At 46.0% G+C, this 17869-nt stretch overlaps 1 protein-coding gene across 10 annotated transcripts in view; it reads left to right on the forward strand.

Moving 5' to 3' along the window:
• The window catches only part of MVB12B (multivesicular body subunit 12B), a 65847-nt gene that overhangs the window by 29137 nt on the left and 18841 nt on the right, over nucleotides 1–17869 (forward strand). For 2 of the 10 annotated variants that reach the window (XM_068657388.1, XM_068657387.1), the window contains exons 8-9: nucleotides 3596–3693; nucleotides 4567–5347. In XM_068657388.1, coding sequence (XP_068513489.1) covers nucleotides 3596–3693; nucleotides 4567–4859 — 391 coding nt within the window. In that variant the 3' untranslated portion in view covers nucleotides 4860–5347. Of the gene's footprint in view, nucleotides 1–3595; nucleotides 3694–4566; nucleotides 10060–10105; nucleotides 10661–17869 lie in introns of those variants that run through there. The other 8 variants (XM_068657390.1, XM_068657389.1, XM_068657384.1 and 5 more) reach the window with 6 other exon arrangements.

Raw genomic sequence — 17869 nt, forward strand, 5'->3', positions numbered from 1 at the left:
GTGAGCAGTTGGTGAGGGGTTAAAGTAGTAATTGTTCAAATCTTTCAGGCTTTCCTCCCAGTTCTGTGATAATTTGATGAAGAACTTCACCCTAATTAAATATTCAAATTAGGAATAAGTGTCAATATGGCTTCCCATTGCCTGGAATGATGATTAATTGTATTCAAAACTCTAGTGGCCGCTGTAATCTAAACCAAACCGTTGTTCTTGATTATTTCTGCAACACATTTACCATGTTTTTGTTTTAAAATTTAAACTAGTAATTGATTTGCCATATGCCACAGAGCTGCACATACTTTCACGATATGTGTTTAGGAACTTGGGGACTTTGTAATTTGGATTTTCTTGCTTTTCAATGGCAGCCTCTCTTTCTTTTTTTTTTTTTTTTTTTTTTGTCTTCTACACTGTAAAATGATTTGGCTTTCACAACACATAAGGAAAATGCATTATGCAATCAACTGACTAGGTATAAGTTATATTGATCCTGGCTAAAGTTTGCATTAATTTAAAATAAATTAGACTTTGTTTCCCATATTTCCCTACCATGTCATGCTCTTAAAAGAGAAAGGGGGAGGGGAAGAACCGATCTCATTCTAGCAGCCTGGTAGAAGGGATGAAATACCTGTTTGTCCTACCTCAGAGAACAGAAGGTGGCAAAAGAAGTGGAGACAGAAACAACGGCGTTTTATGTTGCTTTTGAGCACCTTCACAGCAGTGCTCAGGATGCGGCGCTGGAAGGCGATCGGGTGGGATGGGCGCTCGTGGCACGGGGAGCCCCGCGAGAGCGGCTGCAGGGCTGCCTGCCCACCACCGCCAAGCATCAAAGCACGCACCTACCGGCGGTGCTTGTACTTTTCCCCAGCTTGGGGGAGTGTTTGGGTATGTATTTTCACATTGATACATCTGGAATGAAAAGCAAATAGGATATTATGTCTGGCTGTGTGAACTTCTGCTGCCATATTCGTGTGTATATGGTCAGAGTCCGTCAGACTGCGAGTGATTCATTTTAATTACGCGTGTGGAACGCGTGCACCACTTCGACATATGGTGCTTGTGAAACCTGGTGCTGCCGTGAGCTGCCACGCAGACTTGGTAGTGCCCGGGGACTTGGTCTGGGATGTCTTTTGCAAAGTAAGATTTCAGAGCTTTGTTGGAAGGCTGCGGTGTTTGTTCGTGGCACTGACAGCTCTGTAATTGTGCTTACACAATGCCTCTGTGAGCTACCTGTGGAGCTGTCCTTTCCATCCTGCAGGTCGATGCGATGTGCATGACCGGCTGCAGCAGCGTGCGGTGGTCTCTCTGGGCTTGGTGGTGGCTTGCTGAAAAGAACTGTACATATGGAAAAGATTTAGCCTCTTACAGCAGAAGCTGGGATAAACGTTTAAAGTACTCCGCTCAGAAATGGGCCTTTTTAAATAGACCTGCTTTGTTTACTTCCAAAGCATTTCCTGCTGTTTCGTTTAGGTATGAAGAAAACAATCTGCAGTGCAAGTAAGAGAAATTCAGGGATCTTTGCTAGCTGTTTTGATGCCTCAAAGTATTTTTAGATACTGCTAAAAACAAATGAAATGTGTGTAATGCCTACAGGCAGTGGTCTCCTGTTTTAAAAGTGTGTTCATGACAAACCTGCCTGTGCTGGCCAAGAGAGTTTCATATGGATTGTGTTTTAAACAGAAAACTGTTAGCCAAATTTGAAAATATTTTCACACCATTTTTTATTTTTTTTTTTTTTAGAAATAGCTTCAGGAAACACAAGCAAATTCAAACTGATGTTTGCTTTTTCTTATTTTATCCGTGCTGTTCACCATCAGCTGCATCAAGATCTAAAAATACGTAGCTCTTCACAAAATGCGTCCTGCTTTTAAAGGCAGATAATTTCCAGATGATCTGCTCGATAGATAAAACCTGCTAGCTAAGAAAATGGATCTGGTGCTGTGCTGGAGAATACAGAGGGCTCTTTGTTGCCCATCACAAATACCGTGGCTGCAAAAGAGGCCGCCTTGTTTTCTGGCAAGAGGGCATGCCAAGCATCTTGCCACATTCGGGTAGCTTTGCCCTTTGTGCAGTGGTAGCTGTTGCCTTTGTCTTCATGGTAGAGTAAGTCCCTCTGCAGAGAGGGAGCATCTTCATTATGTATGGCAACAGGGTCCAGAAGATTGATGGTAACGTTCTACAGGAATTTGAGTAGACTTGAGATCAGCATTAGAAAAAATACGAATTTGGATTAGAAGGGAGAAGCTGGGATCTCTCACCAAAGCATGAGAATCTGTGGGCTGCCAGTAGCAACGTGAGCAAGCAGCCTTTCCTTGGGGACACTTCCAGGGGAAGTCGGGGGGGGGGGGCACAGTGTCAGGGGGCAGAGCGGGGTTCTCTGCCCTGTGGGGCGGGCTGGGCAGCAGCAGAACGGGTCGTGTCCTCCCAGATCTGAGTGCTCAGGTGTCTGGGCAGTTCTGGGTTGTGTCCTGCCAGCACAAGTTTTAGTGAGCAGCGTGGGGCTGCTGTTCACTGCTTTTGCCATGTCCCAAGGGCGGTTGGGTCCCATCCACCTCAGGGCTGGGGGGGCTGGTGCCAAGGCTCCAGGCTCCAGCAGTGTGGGATGTGACCACCTTGCTGGCCCCAAGAGCAGGGCTCGCTGTCACCTCCATCTCTCCAGTACCGCGTCATTTCTGGGAAGGCTGTGTGTTCTTCAAGCCTCTGTCCGGGCTCACTGTGTGCTGGGTTTTCCTTTTAATGACCTCTGGGCCACTGAAAGTAGTTTCACCTTCACTTCTATGAGTTCCTGTTTTTTTTTTTTTTCCTATTTATAGCTAGTACAAGGAGGATTTAACAAAAGATGTAAAAAATGTCTCTGCTGCGGGAAAGGCTGTGCAGAGAGCTGTTGGTAGGCAGGGCACGCTTGCTTGTTCCATTTAGGGAGAGGCAAGGGGGTGACGTTTGCCTTTCCTTTCCTCTGCAAGTGGAGGGAAGCTCAATTTGTGCATCCTCCTCTGCATCGGAGAGCAGGGTAGCGTGCAGCATGCCTTGGTTAAGTCTGGAGCAGACCACAGCCATTGAGATTTTAAAGGTTTTATGTATGAATGTACTTAGGTTTTGATACAGATCAATCCAAAGCACTCACTGATAGTGTCCTCTGCCTTGAAGGAACCACAGCCAAGTCCCACCGGGTGCACTCCAGGTGCCTTTTGCTCGCAGGGGGAGGCTTGTGCTCACCAGCCACCATGCGGGTGTTTTGAGGCTGTGTCCTGCTCTGGAGCCCACCTTGCAGACAGATGCTGCTGCTCGGTAGTATTTTGATTGTTGGCTCAGTTTGATGTTCAGTGGGGTGGAGGGAGCTTGTGCCGGGGTAGCAGCCCCGTCCTGCTCACAGCTGGACTGAGAAGCAGATGCAAGCTGCTGAACTGCACTGAGCTGTGATGGTGGAGTCACCACCTCTGTCTCCTCACTGTTATTTGGGATCTACTCCATCTCTTAGAAGTGTTAAAACTGATGTTTGGGCTTAACCTGAGCACAACTGTAAGGCAAGAATGAGCTGATAACAGCAGTGTCTCTTGGTCTGTAGAAATATCATCTTGATTTCCCCGTTTCTCTTCCCCAGGCACATCTCGCTAACTCTTCCTGCTAGCTTTCGAGGCAAAAGTCACAGCACTCGCCTGGACTTGGAGCACCAGCACTCAAATTTGTATGCTATATCAGGTAAGCTGGCGCATGCAATGGTTTCTCTGCACCTCTACTCAGAAGCGTAACCAGGTAAAGCAGTCCCATTTGCATAAATAGCCAGATGTGTGGTATCTGTGAAATATGCTTCCAGCTTTCCTGGCAGTGCCATTTAATTGTCGAGAGCATGAGGGGCACAGAGGGATGCCAGAAAATGCACAGGCACGAGTATTACAGGTGGCAAACATTGCTCATCACAGGGGAGACTGCAGACCTCAGGGAGGGATGCTGCTGCCCGTGTGGGCTCTAGATGAGAGATCTGGTGGAAGGCAACACTGGCACAAACTGCTCCTCATCTTTTACAACCCACCAGTGAAGATCACGAAAAAGATGACATCTCTGCACACTTAGCAGGAGGCTTCATCTAGCATTGCAAGGATGAGTTATCATACATGCAATTCTTTGCTACACTCAACATACCCTAACATTGCTGTTTTTAACAGGTAAATTTGCAATTTGATGTTAGGATGTGGGGGATGCTACTTTACTTTTAAAAACCAGGTGCTTGAATGTGCACAACCGTTCTCTCTAGCTGTGACTTTCTCTCTGTTAGCCAGTCCTGGCCAGCATGCAAATGCTGGAACTGACGTGTTCCCAGATGCCAGTGTGAGGAGAAAAAAAAAAAAAAAACAAAAAAAAACCCAACCTGCTAGTGAATATTTTTTCTATTTTTAATTTTTACTTAGTCTGTAGGGAAGATGTATGTTTAATAGAGTGGTGAGGCTCAAGCCCATGCCTCCGCCCATGCAGGTACCGGTGCTCTGTTTCTGTGCTTCAGGACCACGTGGTGCATTCATTTTGGAACTGGGGTCCCTGCTGAGCTGTCCCTGACAGCTCTGTTCTTCTGAGCAGGTCTTGCCTTTGAGTGCTTGATTTCTTGGAAGATGAGTGCGCTGAAAAGGAACACGGCGTGTTTCTCAGGGCCCAGGATGAACTCGTGCCTGGGAGCGAGAGGCAGGGATGCTTTACAGAATTGCACCTCTTGGAGTCCGTCGCTGCTGGTAACGCGGAGGGCTGTCTGGAAGCAAAAGGACTTCTGTTGCTGCAAGCTAAAGGCAAATGCTACGTGCAGCTCTGGCACAACAGTGCATTTCACCTGCTTGTTCTCTTACGGGATTATCTCATTCTGTACTTCAGATAAGTAGTGCTGGAGTGCAACATATTTTCCTCAAAATTATTATTTTAGAGTAATCTTACGCCTGCACAAGTGCTGTGATAGCTGTAGTAGAAACACACTTAGCTGCAGCTTTCTCTTCATTGTGACGTTTTTGCAAGAGGAAAAAAAATGAGCTTTAACACTAGCCTTAGCAAAACCTAATGGAAGTACAATCCCTTCATTTGGCTGAAGCAGATTTTCAGGATGGTTTGGAAACCCAGGAAAAGCAGCAGTGGGTTGTGCAATAGGTACTTGCTTGTGCATAATCAGAGCAGAGAAGATGGCAAAAATGTGCCATTCACAGGTCCTTTCTATTAATAGTGAGTGACACTTCTAACATGGGAACATGGCATTAATTCATGTACCATAATCAAAGGGTTATTTAAAAGGTAATCTCTGACTGAAACTGCAGCTTCAGGTTCCTAAATAGATGGAATATAACAATGGCATAATTCTTGTCAGTACTCGTTTTTCTTGTTACTTTCCTGCCCTAATAGATTTAGAAATGTAAGGGAAAGCATGTTCTTGTGTTCACATGAGACCATCCTGCAGAGAGGATGGGGAAGTTGGTGCTTCTCTCCTAATAAAGCACCAGCAGCAGCAGCAGCTCTGCACGAGCAGTGCTGGGCATGGCCCTGCTGCTAGGGCTGCCCATGGACCGCCTCTGCTTGTAGCATAACCAGCCAGGAAAGATGACCAGTTTTGCGAAGACCTGAATGTCTTACCAGATAATTACAGGCAAAGCATAAAACACACTTGAGCGACTGAGCATGGCGCTAGTCCCCCACGTTCACAGAAGCCCATTTCAGAACACATCACTGTGCACCCCCGATGGCACAGCTCTGCAGGCACTGTTAGGTCGCACAGACGCGTGTGGTAATGGCTATCGCAGCTGTGAGGCGTTTCTGAAGGAAGGCTCTTGTCGTGTGAAACATCCTGTGCGTTGGCAGGGACCTTCGGCATAGCTCCTGACCACTGCAGCCTTTTCAGCAGCCGTGATGAGGTGCTGAGACAGTTCCCTCTGCGTGCTTAAACGTTACCGAGGCAGGCAAACCGCAGGGCGCACAGTGGAAACCATTCAGAAGTTTCCTGTTATGTCGCTGTAGTTTGCAGCCAGTCCCTTTTATCTCTGCTGTGATGTTAGTGTCTCTCTGCAGCGCCATGGCAACGGGAAGCTTATGAATGCCTCCGCACCGCCCCGAGCTGCTCTGCCAGCTTGTGCTGTGCCGCCCTGGGGTCCCGCGGCTCCGGGGGTGACGGGTACGTGGGGAGCGGGGGCTTGCTCCTGTGGGGAGCGCGGAGCCCCTGGGCTGTGGTGCTGGGCAGCCACCAGGGCAGGGAGGTGACCCCGGGAGGTGACCCCGGGGCCGCGGCTCTGGGTGCAGTGCTGCAGAGCAGGCGCTGCCGGCGCGCGGACAAGCTGCTGGCTCCCTCTCTTGGCTCTCGGCATAATGGAAGGCTCCTGGTACTGGCACAGGGAAACAAAAGCCGTTATATATAAACAGCCTCTTGCTTTCTAGTTCTGGTATCGCCCCGGTCTGAATTCTTGTGGTGAGAGCAGGAGGGGGTGCTGAGGAAGAGAGCGGTAGAAAGGGGGGCGATATGAGGAGTTGTGCTGTGGTCTCAGACACCTAACACTTCCTCAGTAGTCGTGAAAATGAAGCACTCAGAGGTTTTCAGGTAGGTGAGGTGGGTTTTGGCTGTCAAGCCGACCTGGTTCTACCAAACTACGTTTTGGAAGAAATTGCCATGTCCCCACTGGAACTGTCCTGGTACTTCTCCATGTATGTAGTGGAATTCTTACTGCAAATCTGGAAGAAATGGTTCTGAAGGTAGTAGTTAGAGTCTTTAACCAGCTCATTGTCATTTCCAATCTTGGCAATTAAACATTGTGCCACCAGAAAGTTAGTTTGTTGTGCAAACAGGAGACTCCCTAATTAATCAGCCTTTGACAAGTTGCATATAGGAAACTATTGCCCTGCCCTCCCGGCACTGCAAAGGGAACCTTCCCTGTGCAGCCGTACATAGTGCTGTCGCCCACCTCCTCCACACCCAGCAGGCTCCCGTTCCCACACCACGCCGTGCTTCCAAGGCCGAAGCACAGAATTGCCTATAGGTTGATCTACAAAAGGTCTCTGGGAGCACGGTGCTGAGGAGCTGACAGGTGCAATAAGCATGTTCAAATGGGCAGCTGCTGGAAGAAGAATGCCTTGCTGCAGACAGACCTGTCGACAGACATTGCTCGGTATTTCACAGCATAGTCTTTCTTCATGGCCTTCAGCTTAATTAAGATGTTGTCGTGACTACATACTGCCTTCATTTCAGACTTCAGCGTCCCCTGGCTGCATATTGCTTTGGCTTATCAGAGCCACAAGGACAGAGGGAGCCCTCTCAGGCAGCCACAGTTGATAACGTGCAGGGAAAATTCCTGAATGAAGTGAAAAATTATTTATAATAATGGTACTCAAATAGAAGGGAAATAAGTCACTTTAAGGGTATATAAATTTTTATGATAGTGTATAAACAGCCACAGCTTGCCTTGTCTCCCATCTATCCCTGCAGAGAATGAGGGCAACATCTAGCATAAAGAAAAATATAATAAGAAAACAAAGAAATGAATGGGAAGAGCTGGAGGATTGATCACTCGGTGTATTTGTATATCCTGATGTAAAAGGTGCTGCTGACAGGTGGCCAGGTTTCTTCTGTATAAAACCATGTGTGTGCTGTCAGGGCGGTGTGAGCAGCCTTGTTTCGATTGATGAATTGCCTGCTTTCTTGATTAAACCTTCCGTCACTTAAGAAACAAAAAGCCTGTGTTTGGATGGCAGAGTGGGACATGTCAAAAAAATCTGTCTGCTTTACCTTTGTGCAGATGTTGGGCACAGACTGTAACATGTATTATTAAAATGAATGTGGCATTTACTGTGCATTATTTCTTTCCTGGGAGAAAGGACCTGTAAATTATATGCTAATAATAAGCCTTAACCCTTTCAGAAACCAAAAGATTTAGAAGTGCAAATATTCTCACAGGCAATGCTAACAGGATGGGCTTTAATACCACTAACTCTCTGACGTGCATAAACAGTGTGTTTCAGGCCAAGATGCTGATGTCCCTTGGGAATCTTGCTTCCAGTAAGTTTTCTGCTGTGTGTCAATGGGTAAACCTTCAGAATTACAGGATTTTCTATTGAAAGCTTTCAAATTCTGACTGCAGGCAAAAGCTGTCTCCCTGCCGGAGGACAAGGCCAGCAGAGGAGAGGTTACACGGCCAGCCAGGCACGACCTGTGTGGCAGCAAGGCAGTGCTCTGCCCCAGGAGCTCTTGGAGCTTCCCCGCAGCTGCATCAGCTCCAGCATTTGATTTAACTTCCAGAATTGCTTTAACCTGCCAGTCAGACATAATGCAACCAACTTGCTATTTCAAGAAAAGGATTAGAGATGGAAGAAAGTCTTAACGTTCCTTGCAGCACACGTGGCAGGATTTAGCATTACAAACTCGTGGCTATGCTTGCAAAATGAGATTTTTACTTTCTCAGCTGTGAGTTCCAAGGAGTTACAGGATGGTCCAAGCAGGGTGCTTCCATACTGTGCAGCTTTTGCCTGCTAATATCAGGCGGGCAAAGCCATCTCTGGCTTTGGTGTGTGACCCTGCATGCTGCTGGGCAGGGTTGTCGTTTTTTGGTCCTGAAATTCAACTGTAGCCAGCTTCAGTCATGTCGCGGATAGACACGTTTGCTGGTACCCTTGTAGAACACAAACTTGTATTGACTGCCTTATGTTCAAAATTTGTGTGTAACTTCTGAAATGTGTTGCTCTTGGGCTGTTAGGAGAAATTGCAATGCATGAAGTGCATCAGATACTTCTGCATGGCCCAGTCAGAAGGTGTGCAGAAAATAGTTACAGCCTCTTTGTATCAGTTGTATAGGAAACACCTCTGAACTTCCAGGTACTGCTTCAGCTTCCATCTCAAAGGCAGAAACCTGGCTTCTGGCATAGAATTCTGTACCTCCAAGGATTTTTGCTCTAGTGGAAACCTGGAGATAACAAGATGATCACAGCTACCCTTGTATATGACCAAGTTTAATTTATTTTGAAGGATAAAATATGGAAACTGCAGAAAAAAAAAGCAGAACATACTTTGCATGTTTGTGATCATTGTTTTCAAATAATACTTGCCAATTGTCAGCCCAAAACAATTAAAACATTTGTACAAATGCTTTAAAAGGAACAGCTGATATTAGCTTGGCATTAATATGCCATCCATATGTTTGGTACCTCAAGCCATGTTAATCCATGGAAATAACACAGTGCCCAGAAGCACGTATTATTTGTACTGTATGGAAGCTAACCGAATTGGTTTTTAAAATATAGTTCAGGTTCTCATGGCATTTGAAAAGTTTTCAATTCAGTTACGGATCCTTCAAAAAGCATTTGTGGAGCCAACAGCCAGTGCACCCCGTGCAGAGGTTTCCTGTGCCTGCAGCTGAGCTCTCAGCAGCTGAGCACGAGCAGCCAAGCTCGGCGCCAAGGGGCTGCTGCTGCCAGATCCTTTGCTCGAAGCGCTTTGTGCAGCCAGCCTGTAGCATTGCTCTCTGCTTGCGTGTTTAGTTGTACGTCATTCAAATGTGGCTTCTCATTTTTCTCAAATCCTTTTATCCATTCAGACTGTTATCGCTAATTATGGCTGGAATTTTCTGAAAATGTTAAAAGTTTTGCTTATATTGAACTGAAGATGGAGGTTTCCATACTCTTTCAAAGGAAAACACCCTGTCCTCCAGGCTGAAGCTTGGATGCCATAGATGTCACATCTCTGAATGAAGCTTCTCACTTTGCAAATCTGTGGTGTGAATGCCTGTAAGGAACAAACGGCAGAAGGCTTTCTCAGGCCTGGGGGACTCAGCTTGGCCAGTGAACAGTAGTGCACATGCCTTAGTTCTTGTACAGCATAAAAAATCTAGCTGTGTCGCGCTGAGCCGCTGGTGAGCCGCAGCCAGGGCCAGAAAGCCGCAGGTATTCAGTGCTTCTAGAAGGTTTGGGAGGTTTTGGTAAATGGTGTTTGTTCCAATGCTGGTTTGTAATCCGGGAATGGAAACTGCTGCTAAGGATCTGGAAAAACATCAGTCAGTGGGTTCCTGGGGTGGGAAGGGAGGTGCTTTCCTGTATCGGATAATGCAGACCTTGGCAAAGAGACTCGTAACTTTTTGTGGGTAGTTTCTTTTTTCTTTTTTTTTTTAAGGATTTACTTTACACACTGCTCTTATGGTAGCAGTTTGCTTCCAGATTCTCTGTCCTTTCTGGAGCTCGTTGGATTATTCAGCATGGCCTTCAGTCGTGAAGCCCTCGTGCTCTGGAATGCATCAGAAGGAAGGTGCCAGCGCATCGCTGAGGAGCCGGGGGGCTTGGGGGTGGCTCGCTGCTCTGCCTTCTGGCAGCTTGGTTTTTCTGGTGCTCTGTGATTGACTCAAGGGTGCCTTGTTGCATGTGCCACATTAGGACAAACAAATAAATAAAACCCCCTGGTCTTTCTAGATTAAGAAATGGAAGAAAAATGAAAGATTTCGTTACATTTCAGTGCCCATATGTCAACTTCTTTCTTGTTGCAAAATGTCAGGTTATCTGTGGTACAACTGCCACTTACTTCTCTTCAATGTACATTTTCTTTTAGAAGATACTGTATCTTTTATCTGTATGTAATGAGGACAGACGTTTTAATCAGAGGTTAGTCATTTATTTTTGCAAACTATTGTTTTGCTTCATCATTTTTGCAGATAATTAAATGGTTCACTTGGCACAGTGTGTCTGCTTTATTAAAACAGGTAATTTTGAAAAAAAGAAAGATGCTATTTTTTGGATCACTGCACAAGAATTGCTTTTATCTTCATCTTCCTGCATAGTTTCTGGTGGTTTTGCAATACCCTCCTATCTTCATGTATTTTAGTACATTCTTCTCTCTAAGGGGGGAGGCCCCGTGCTATGTTTTACCGTTGATCCAGATTTCCACATGTATGTTCTTTGCACTTCTTGGGAATAAAATCAGAATAAATTTATTTTTGTGACACCAAAATTTAATCAGCATGGTCCAAACAAAAAAACACCAGACAAGTTGTGACACAAGCTTTATTCTGCATCGAAACCTCTACTGGGCTGAGATTAAAGTCATCCTGTTTTTCTGCCCTATTGAAATTTCCAGCCTTTGGATTTAGAGACCTGGATAATCTTCAAAATATAAGAGGTTCTATTAATAACCAGCAGTGCAGGGAGACTGAAGGCTCATGTAAGATGCTGCAGCTGCGTATTTCAGAGAGGGAAATGTAAGTGTTATTTAATACTGTATTTAATGAGATTCAAAGGAGCATATTTCCTACTAAATTCTGCTCATCTGTGGTATACAGATTTTTGTGCACGCTTGCTGCTGTAGTGCAACATCCCGTGTTTTCAGTGCTACGCTCAGGTGGGCTCAGACCAGACGGTGAAAGATGAAGCCGCGAGTTCTGCTTTCTGTATATTTTTTTCAGGCATGTGATTTTTCTGATTAACCTGGTGTAGTCCAAAGTGAAATTGTCTTCACCATCCCATTTTTCTGTAGCTGTATTTAGGTTTTGGCTGCGGTGCTGCTCTTTGCCATGCATTTAGTCTGTTATCCCATGAAGCTGCTTACCAGTGTGTAAAGTTTCCTTTTTTTCACGCTGTAACGTGCCAGACTTGGTCTTCACTCGTTTTACTCAGATTGCATGTCCTCCAAGGGAAGTGCTTGTGGATTTCCACCCGGAACGTTACTGGGTTCCTCACCCCAGGTGTGCAGGCAGGCATGTGGGCAGGGGCTCGCACCGTGCCCGCCATGGGGGTGGTGGTGAAGGTGTTGCTGGCAGGGAGCCATCAGGGCGCTGCTGCCCACCTGCGCTTGCTTGGAGAGACGCTGGCACGTGGCTGCTCCCGAGGACTTGCACCAGTTGCTTGTGGAGCACAACCTCCGAGGTGGGCTGCACTGTATTTGTTTTGCTTTTCTGAGTGCCGTAGTTTAATTTTTTTTAAATAGGAAGCCGCTATGCGGTTTGGATATTTAAACAGTTATTAACCGAATGACAATTAACAGATTGCATAGACAGATTTTCTTTTCAAAACCTCTGAAATTGAGTACAGTTTGCAAAACTATCACGGCATAGTAATGACAATGAATTTTGATTTCCCGGAACTGATATTAGACTCCTTATTAAACTATGTGCATCTGCTTTTAATTTACTCCAAATAATTGGAAAATGCAATGAAGCTTTCCAATTAAAGCACGGCTTTATGCTGTTTAATAATACCCCCATAATATTATAGCTTATGAAGTGACAGGTGAGTTGGTATATGAATAAAACATAAAGGCAGCAATAAGGGACAGAAAACCAGAGACAGTTGTTGGGGATTTTAAATGCTGGATGTAATTTGCATATATTAATCTCTTCTTTTCAGCCTTATCAGGCGTTCTTCAGTATTTGAAGTTAAAATAGCGTTGACAGGCGGGAGTACGCTTAGTTTTTTCAAGGATTTATTACTTGTATAATTTCTGATCTTTAATAAGCAGATATGACTGATCCTCATAGTTCTATAGAAATCGGTTAATTGTTCCAGATGGCGTGTACTGATTATGCAAAATTACTTTTCACACCATTTTTTTTTTCTGATGGAGTTTGGAGTAAAATTAAATTTTTTATAGCCTTCTTATCATGCTGTTTTACAGTGGTTTTTGCACAGAAGTTGAATTTAATCTACTATATTACATTGACCAGCAGAGTTATTCTAATGTAGTATTTTGTGATTTGACAAAGAATAATAGAACACATTGCTCATTGTTCGTTACTGTGCTGCTAATAAAAAGGAGTTCTAGTGCAGAAAACCAGGCTGTTATTTATGAAGAATGCTTAATTTGCACAGTTAAAAATGCAAAATTGTTACAATGAGATGTTCTCTCTTTTGCATAGAAGATCTGGGCAGAACAAATGAAAATAGTCTTGTTGGTACAGATTTCATCTAATAGAGAAGGATTTTTTTAAAAATAACTAGTGCGGTTAGGCTGTTTTACTGGGAGCAGCAGTCATCCAGGCAGCATGCGCTGAATCCTATCAAGAGGTGTCACTGGTGTTTTCCCTGATCATCGTAATCTGGATATCTCAATGGCATAATTCCGTAAGTGAACAGCATTCATGAAGGTTGCGGGGCTTCATTTGTCTAATGAAATGCTGTTCATACGCAACAAGCCACACGTGAAGCCCCCTCACTGAGCAGGCTGTTGTGGTTCGGGTTGGTGTGAACTCTGCCTTCAGAGGAGGTGCCTGGGGTCCGCGTGCCCACGGGGTGCTCGGGCTGGGCCCCGCCTGCTCTGGCACCAGCGCCGGTTCGGTCGAATTTCCTCGTTGCCTCCCAGCGTTTGTTGCACCCTCCTGCAGCCTGCGTGGAGCGCTGCTCTGACAGCGCTGAGTGTCACGCGTGTTCTGTTTCTCCTTCCTCGGCCAGCTCGGGGGCTGGTGGTGCCCCTGCCCACAGACGGCTTCGTTGCCGGCGCCCTTTGCAGCTCCCGGCCATGGGTGCCCTGCGGTCGGGACAGCAGCGTGAGCACGGCCCCGTCTCAGGGGCCAGGCGTTGTCCTGAGGTCTCCGCTGCTGCACGTAGATGCATGTGGGGAGAGGGGCTGAAGGTACGGTCCAGGGCTGAGTCTGAGACGTCTTATTAATCTTTGAAAAGCAAAACAGCAAATGTTTAAAAAATGACCCTGTGGTTAATGGAATTAAAATCTCCAATTAAATTAGAAAAGTGGGGATACAGTAAATGGACTTTGGTAAAGAGTGCTTATTTTTAACTCAGTAGAAAAAAGACAAGTAATTAACTCAGCCATTAGAAAGCTCAAAATTCCTCCCGTCTCCTGTGCAACCAGAAAATTGTTTTGTGTATACTTTTCTATATGGAGGAATAATATATAGGGAAACGACTAATGGCATAAATCAGAAATGATTAGAAAATATTTGTTCTAATGAAGTAATAATTTGGTAGTAATGCTTTTCATCAGTGTAGCTTAAGGCTACATTAAGTGGACAGACTTTATATGGATTCTCTAATTTTAATCTCCAAAATGCTATCTAATGTCTCATTAAGACTTGCATATAATGTATCTTAAGTACAGTCATTAAATATAGTTTAGGGAGATTTATGTTCAGATATTGCTTAAAGATGTTTTAATAGGCCCATTTACTCTGATGATATTAATGAGTTCTTAACACATATTAAGCTTCTAAAATTGGTAGTATTCCTCTCACAGTGAGCAAAACAACTTAGGAATTGTAAATGAATTGGGTGCTCCAATAAGGCTCTTCAGTCGAGTCTGCAGACACCCTCTTGAGTCTGTTTCACTCTGTAAGTATCAGGCTCTGCGCCTCCTGCCTTCCTGCAGCACGCCTTGCACGGGCTTTGCAAGGTCATTCAGCCTTACCAGCAGTTCTCTCCTGGGTGTGCGAGGGTTACTGGTGGTCCTGGGCGCTCCTGTGAGTGTGTGTACCCCAGAGCTGGCGTAAACATGTAAAACGTTACACAAATCTGGTTGCGTTATTTACTAAAAGAAATAGATATTTTAAGGAAAAAGACAGTACGGCCCTCATTTTCATAAATCCTTTGCTTTTGATCATTTCACGTTAGCACATAACAATTGTAATTATGTGTAATAAGAACCGTTCGTTCCCATATTTTCACTTTAGTTCCAACTCTGAAAGTTATTGCAAACAAGATGCTCCAGTTTCATCACTCAGCTCTTAAAAAATCCTTCTGAGTTCAGAGACTTTTATAATTACTAAATTGGTTTGTTAGAAGGAGATAATAGCAAATTTCTTCTTTTCATAATTGGACATTTCTTCCCTGTAGGCTAATGTATGCGCGGCACTTGCATACACAATAAGCCGTGCTTTTGAAAAGCCATAACTAGCTAATAAGTGCTGTGGTGTCATCAGAGAGTAATGGTTTGCTGATTAGCATAATTAATGACAAATGGTGGTGTGGAGCTGGTGGATTGGTTTAGCAGATGATGAATGCATCGCAGCCCGAGTCGAATCCTGCCAAGAAGGCCTTGCTGGCTGTCAGCCGTCTGTTCCCGCGCAGGTAGACCTCATTAGTCACCGCCAAGCGTGCCAGCTCGCCTTCGCCGCCGTGTGGGGCTGGGGGGCTCGGCACGGCGCGCTGCGGGCACCCCCCGCCCGGGGCTGGCCTCGGCCCCGTGCCCGCTGGGAGCCGCTGCGCCCGCATGGGGCACGCTGGTGGGCGCTGAGCGTGCCTCTCCCCGGGAGGGCAGGAGGGAAGCTCTGGGCGACCACTCCTGCTATGAGATGGGCGCATTTATCTGTGACTTGATTAATCGGGGCTAATTTGCATTCACAAATGAGACTGATAAAAATGGAGTTACCTTTTCACCTTTAAAGGGGAGGAGGGATTATTTCTAGGTTGTCTCTTTTTAAGTGATAAGCAACTCTTTTACCAGTAAGGATGAAAATACTTAATTTGCATTAGCAAAAGAAGCTAATTATTATATAGTTAATTAGCATCTGGAAATGAGGATTATCTTAATTACAAAGCACAATTTCCTTAATAGCTACAAAACTGTAAGTTTGATCTGTGTGGAGATTGGCGACTATTATTATGTAATTAGTGATCATATTAATGGTGCAATGTATTTAGATATAATTTGCATATGCAAATGAAATTTACCTGATAGAAATATGTGGCTCCACTAATGGCTCTGAGCACTTAAAGTAAATTACATTAGGAGATCTGGATCCTGGCTTGCCACGCAGTGGTGCTGAGACCTCTCGTCCTCCAGAAGAGCCGGTGGTGCGGGGTGTGTTGTGAGAAACCCGGGGCACAAAGACACTGCCCGGCCGTCTCAGGTCCTGGGCTTGTCCTTGTTACAGCTTCTGGCAGCTGAGCGTTCCCTCGTGCAGCACAGGCATTGCCCGTGCCGTGCTGGCAGCCTCTCCTACACTGAAGGCATCAGCTCCCTGACAAGGCTGCTTTGGCTGGAGAGGTATTGTCCCTGGAGCGAAAGTTGGTAATTTCAGGAGGAAGCAAGCATTCATGATAATGGCGGTAGTGAGCTACTGGGCAAGGAGATGCAAGTCCCGCCACCTTCCTTTGTAGCATGCTCGTGATTCCTTTCTGCTCTCCATTCACATTTGGGGATGCCTTGGTAAGGACAGCATGCCGCTTGCATGACAGCTCATCCAGTGCCTTTCCCCTGCCCTTGCTGGGAGCAAAAAGCTGCATGTATGTTCAAAACAAAAAAATAAAAATAAAAACATCTTTAAAAGAAAACTATTGAGAGAGGGTGCAGTGTACCTGTATCTCACACAGGGAGCCCTGTGGGGCATGTACTGGTTGCACAGCTGCAGGCTGTGGGGTGCTGGTGCTGAGCAGGATCGCAGCTGCCCCTGTGAGTGCTTCTGGCCCCACGGGACCTGGCCCCCTGAGCACAGAGAGGCTTTCGAGCAGGGGGATCCCAAAGATCTTCTCATGGTGACAACCTCCCACCTCTGTAGGTGTCTCAGCAAAGGAGAATTAAAGCTTCCAGGGCCAGATACTGTAACAAAATGAAGTGTGTTTCTGTAATATACCCTGCTTCTAACCTGTGGTACTGAAAATTAGTGAAGTGAAAAAAAAATACAAGTGCTGGAAGGAAGCAGCCATTACTGGGCAGGATGTTTCTCTCATCAAGAGGGAGAAATTTACAGCTGCCTGCCGGGGAACACTGCAGCTATTGTGGGTGCTTCCTGAGATGCTTTTTGCAACTGTTTGCTCAAGCCCGAGTTCTGTATGCCTGCGTCTCCACTGCAGACAGACATTACAAGTTTAATGACTTCCACGGAGTCTGTCTATCGTTACAGTTAGAGCTGAAAGTAATTGAAAAATGTCTGTGTTTCTCTTCAGCACAAAGACCTGCGTGCAGGGGCTGGAGGAATACCTCTCGTTCAGTGCTGCCGTTCGCGAGGGTCGCTGTCCTTATGTGAGACCTGCTTAAATTCCTCTGCAGCCCAGCACAAGTACCCTGTTTTGTATCTGCTCTGGTCTAATTAATTAAGGGTTGTTGCTTGGAAGCAGCACATGCTTAGGTGTGATCTTTGAAGTTTAGTATAGTGCAGAGACTTCAAAGGAGACATTTTATTAAAAAATAATAAAATCAAGAGCTCCTAAACACTTGCAATTTGAAGAGCTTGTTTGAAGTCTATCCATGTTCTCTGGTGCTGATATAGCCATGGTACCAAGGTACTATTTAGCTGTTACCATGCAGTACTTAACCTTAACTTTATTTAAAAAAAAAAAAAAGAAAAGGAAAATAATCAAAACCAGGAGTATTTTCTCAAGTGTTTTCGTGGCTTGATCTAGCAGTAAAGAACTAATTATGTTGTGTCATGAGCTGTGCAGGAAACAGAGAAAATCAAGGCTGACAATCAAATTAGCAAAAATGAAAATTTAATCCAGGTCTGTTTTTTTAATCAATGTCATTTCAAGATGAACAGAAAAGCTGTAAACTGTTCCCCTTGCTGGGGCTCCTCTCGGTGGTCAGGGAGGCAGCGTTAGGCAGGGCCCGGCTCCGCGGCCTGTTCCTCGGCGCCCTGCCCGTGCTGGCGGCAGCGCTGGGGGCGGCCCTGTGAAGTGCTGGAGGAGCTGCCATAGCCAGCTGGGTACGGCTGCGGGCCATGAGGTGCCCCCAGTCGGGCAGTGCTGGGGCCCATCAGCACGGCAGGCTGTGGGGCAGGGCGCCTCGCCTCGTGCTGGTGCGGCAGGACGAACGCGGAGGCCTTGGCCCGTCAGGCCGAGCCCAGCGAGGGGTCGTGGCTGGGGCCGGCACCGGCAGGTCCGGCAGTCAGGGCAGAGCCCCCAGCGCACCCCACGTCGTGCCATGGCAGCACTTGCTGGAGTGGAGCTTGCTTGGAGACTGCCCTGGTCTCCTCTCATCAGCACACTTGACTAACGAGGGGCTGTG

Source organism: Anas acuta, chromosome 20 (assembly GCF_963932015.1).
Source record: "Anas acuta chromosome 20, bAnaAcu1.1, whole genome shotgun sequence".
NCBI lineage: Eukaryota > Metazoa > Chordata > Aves > Anseriformes > Anatidae > Anas > Anas acuta.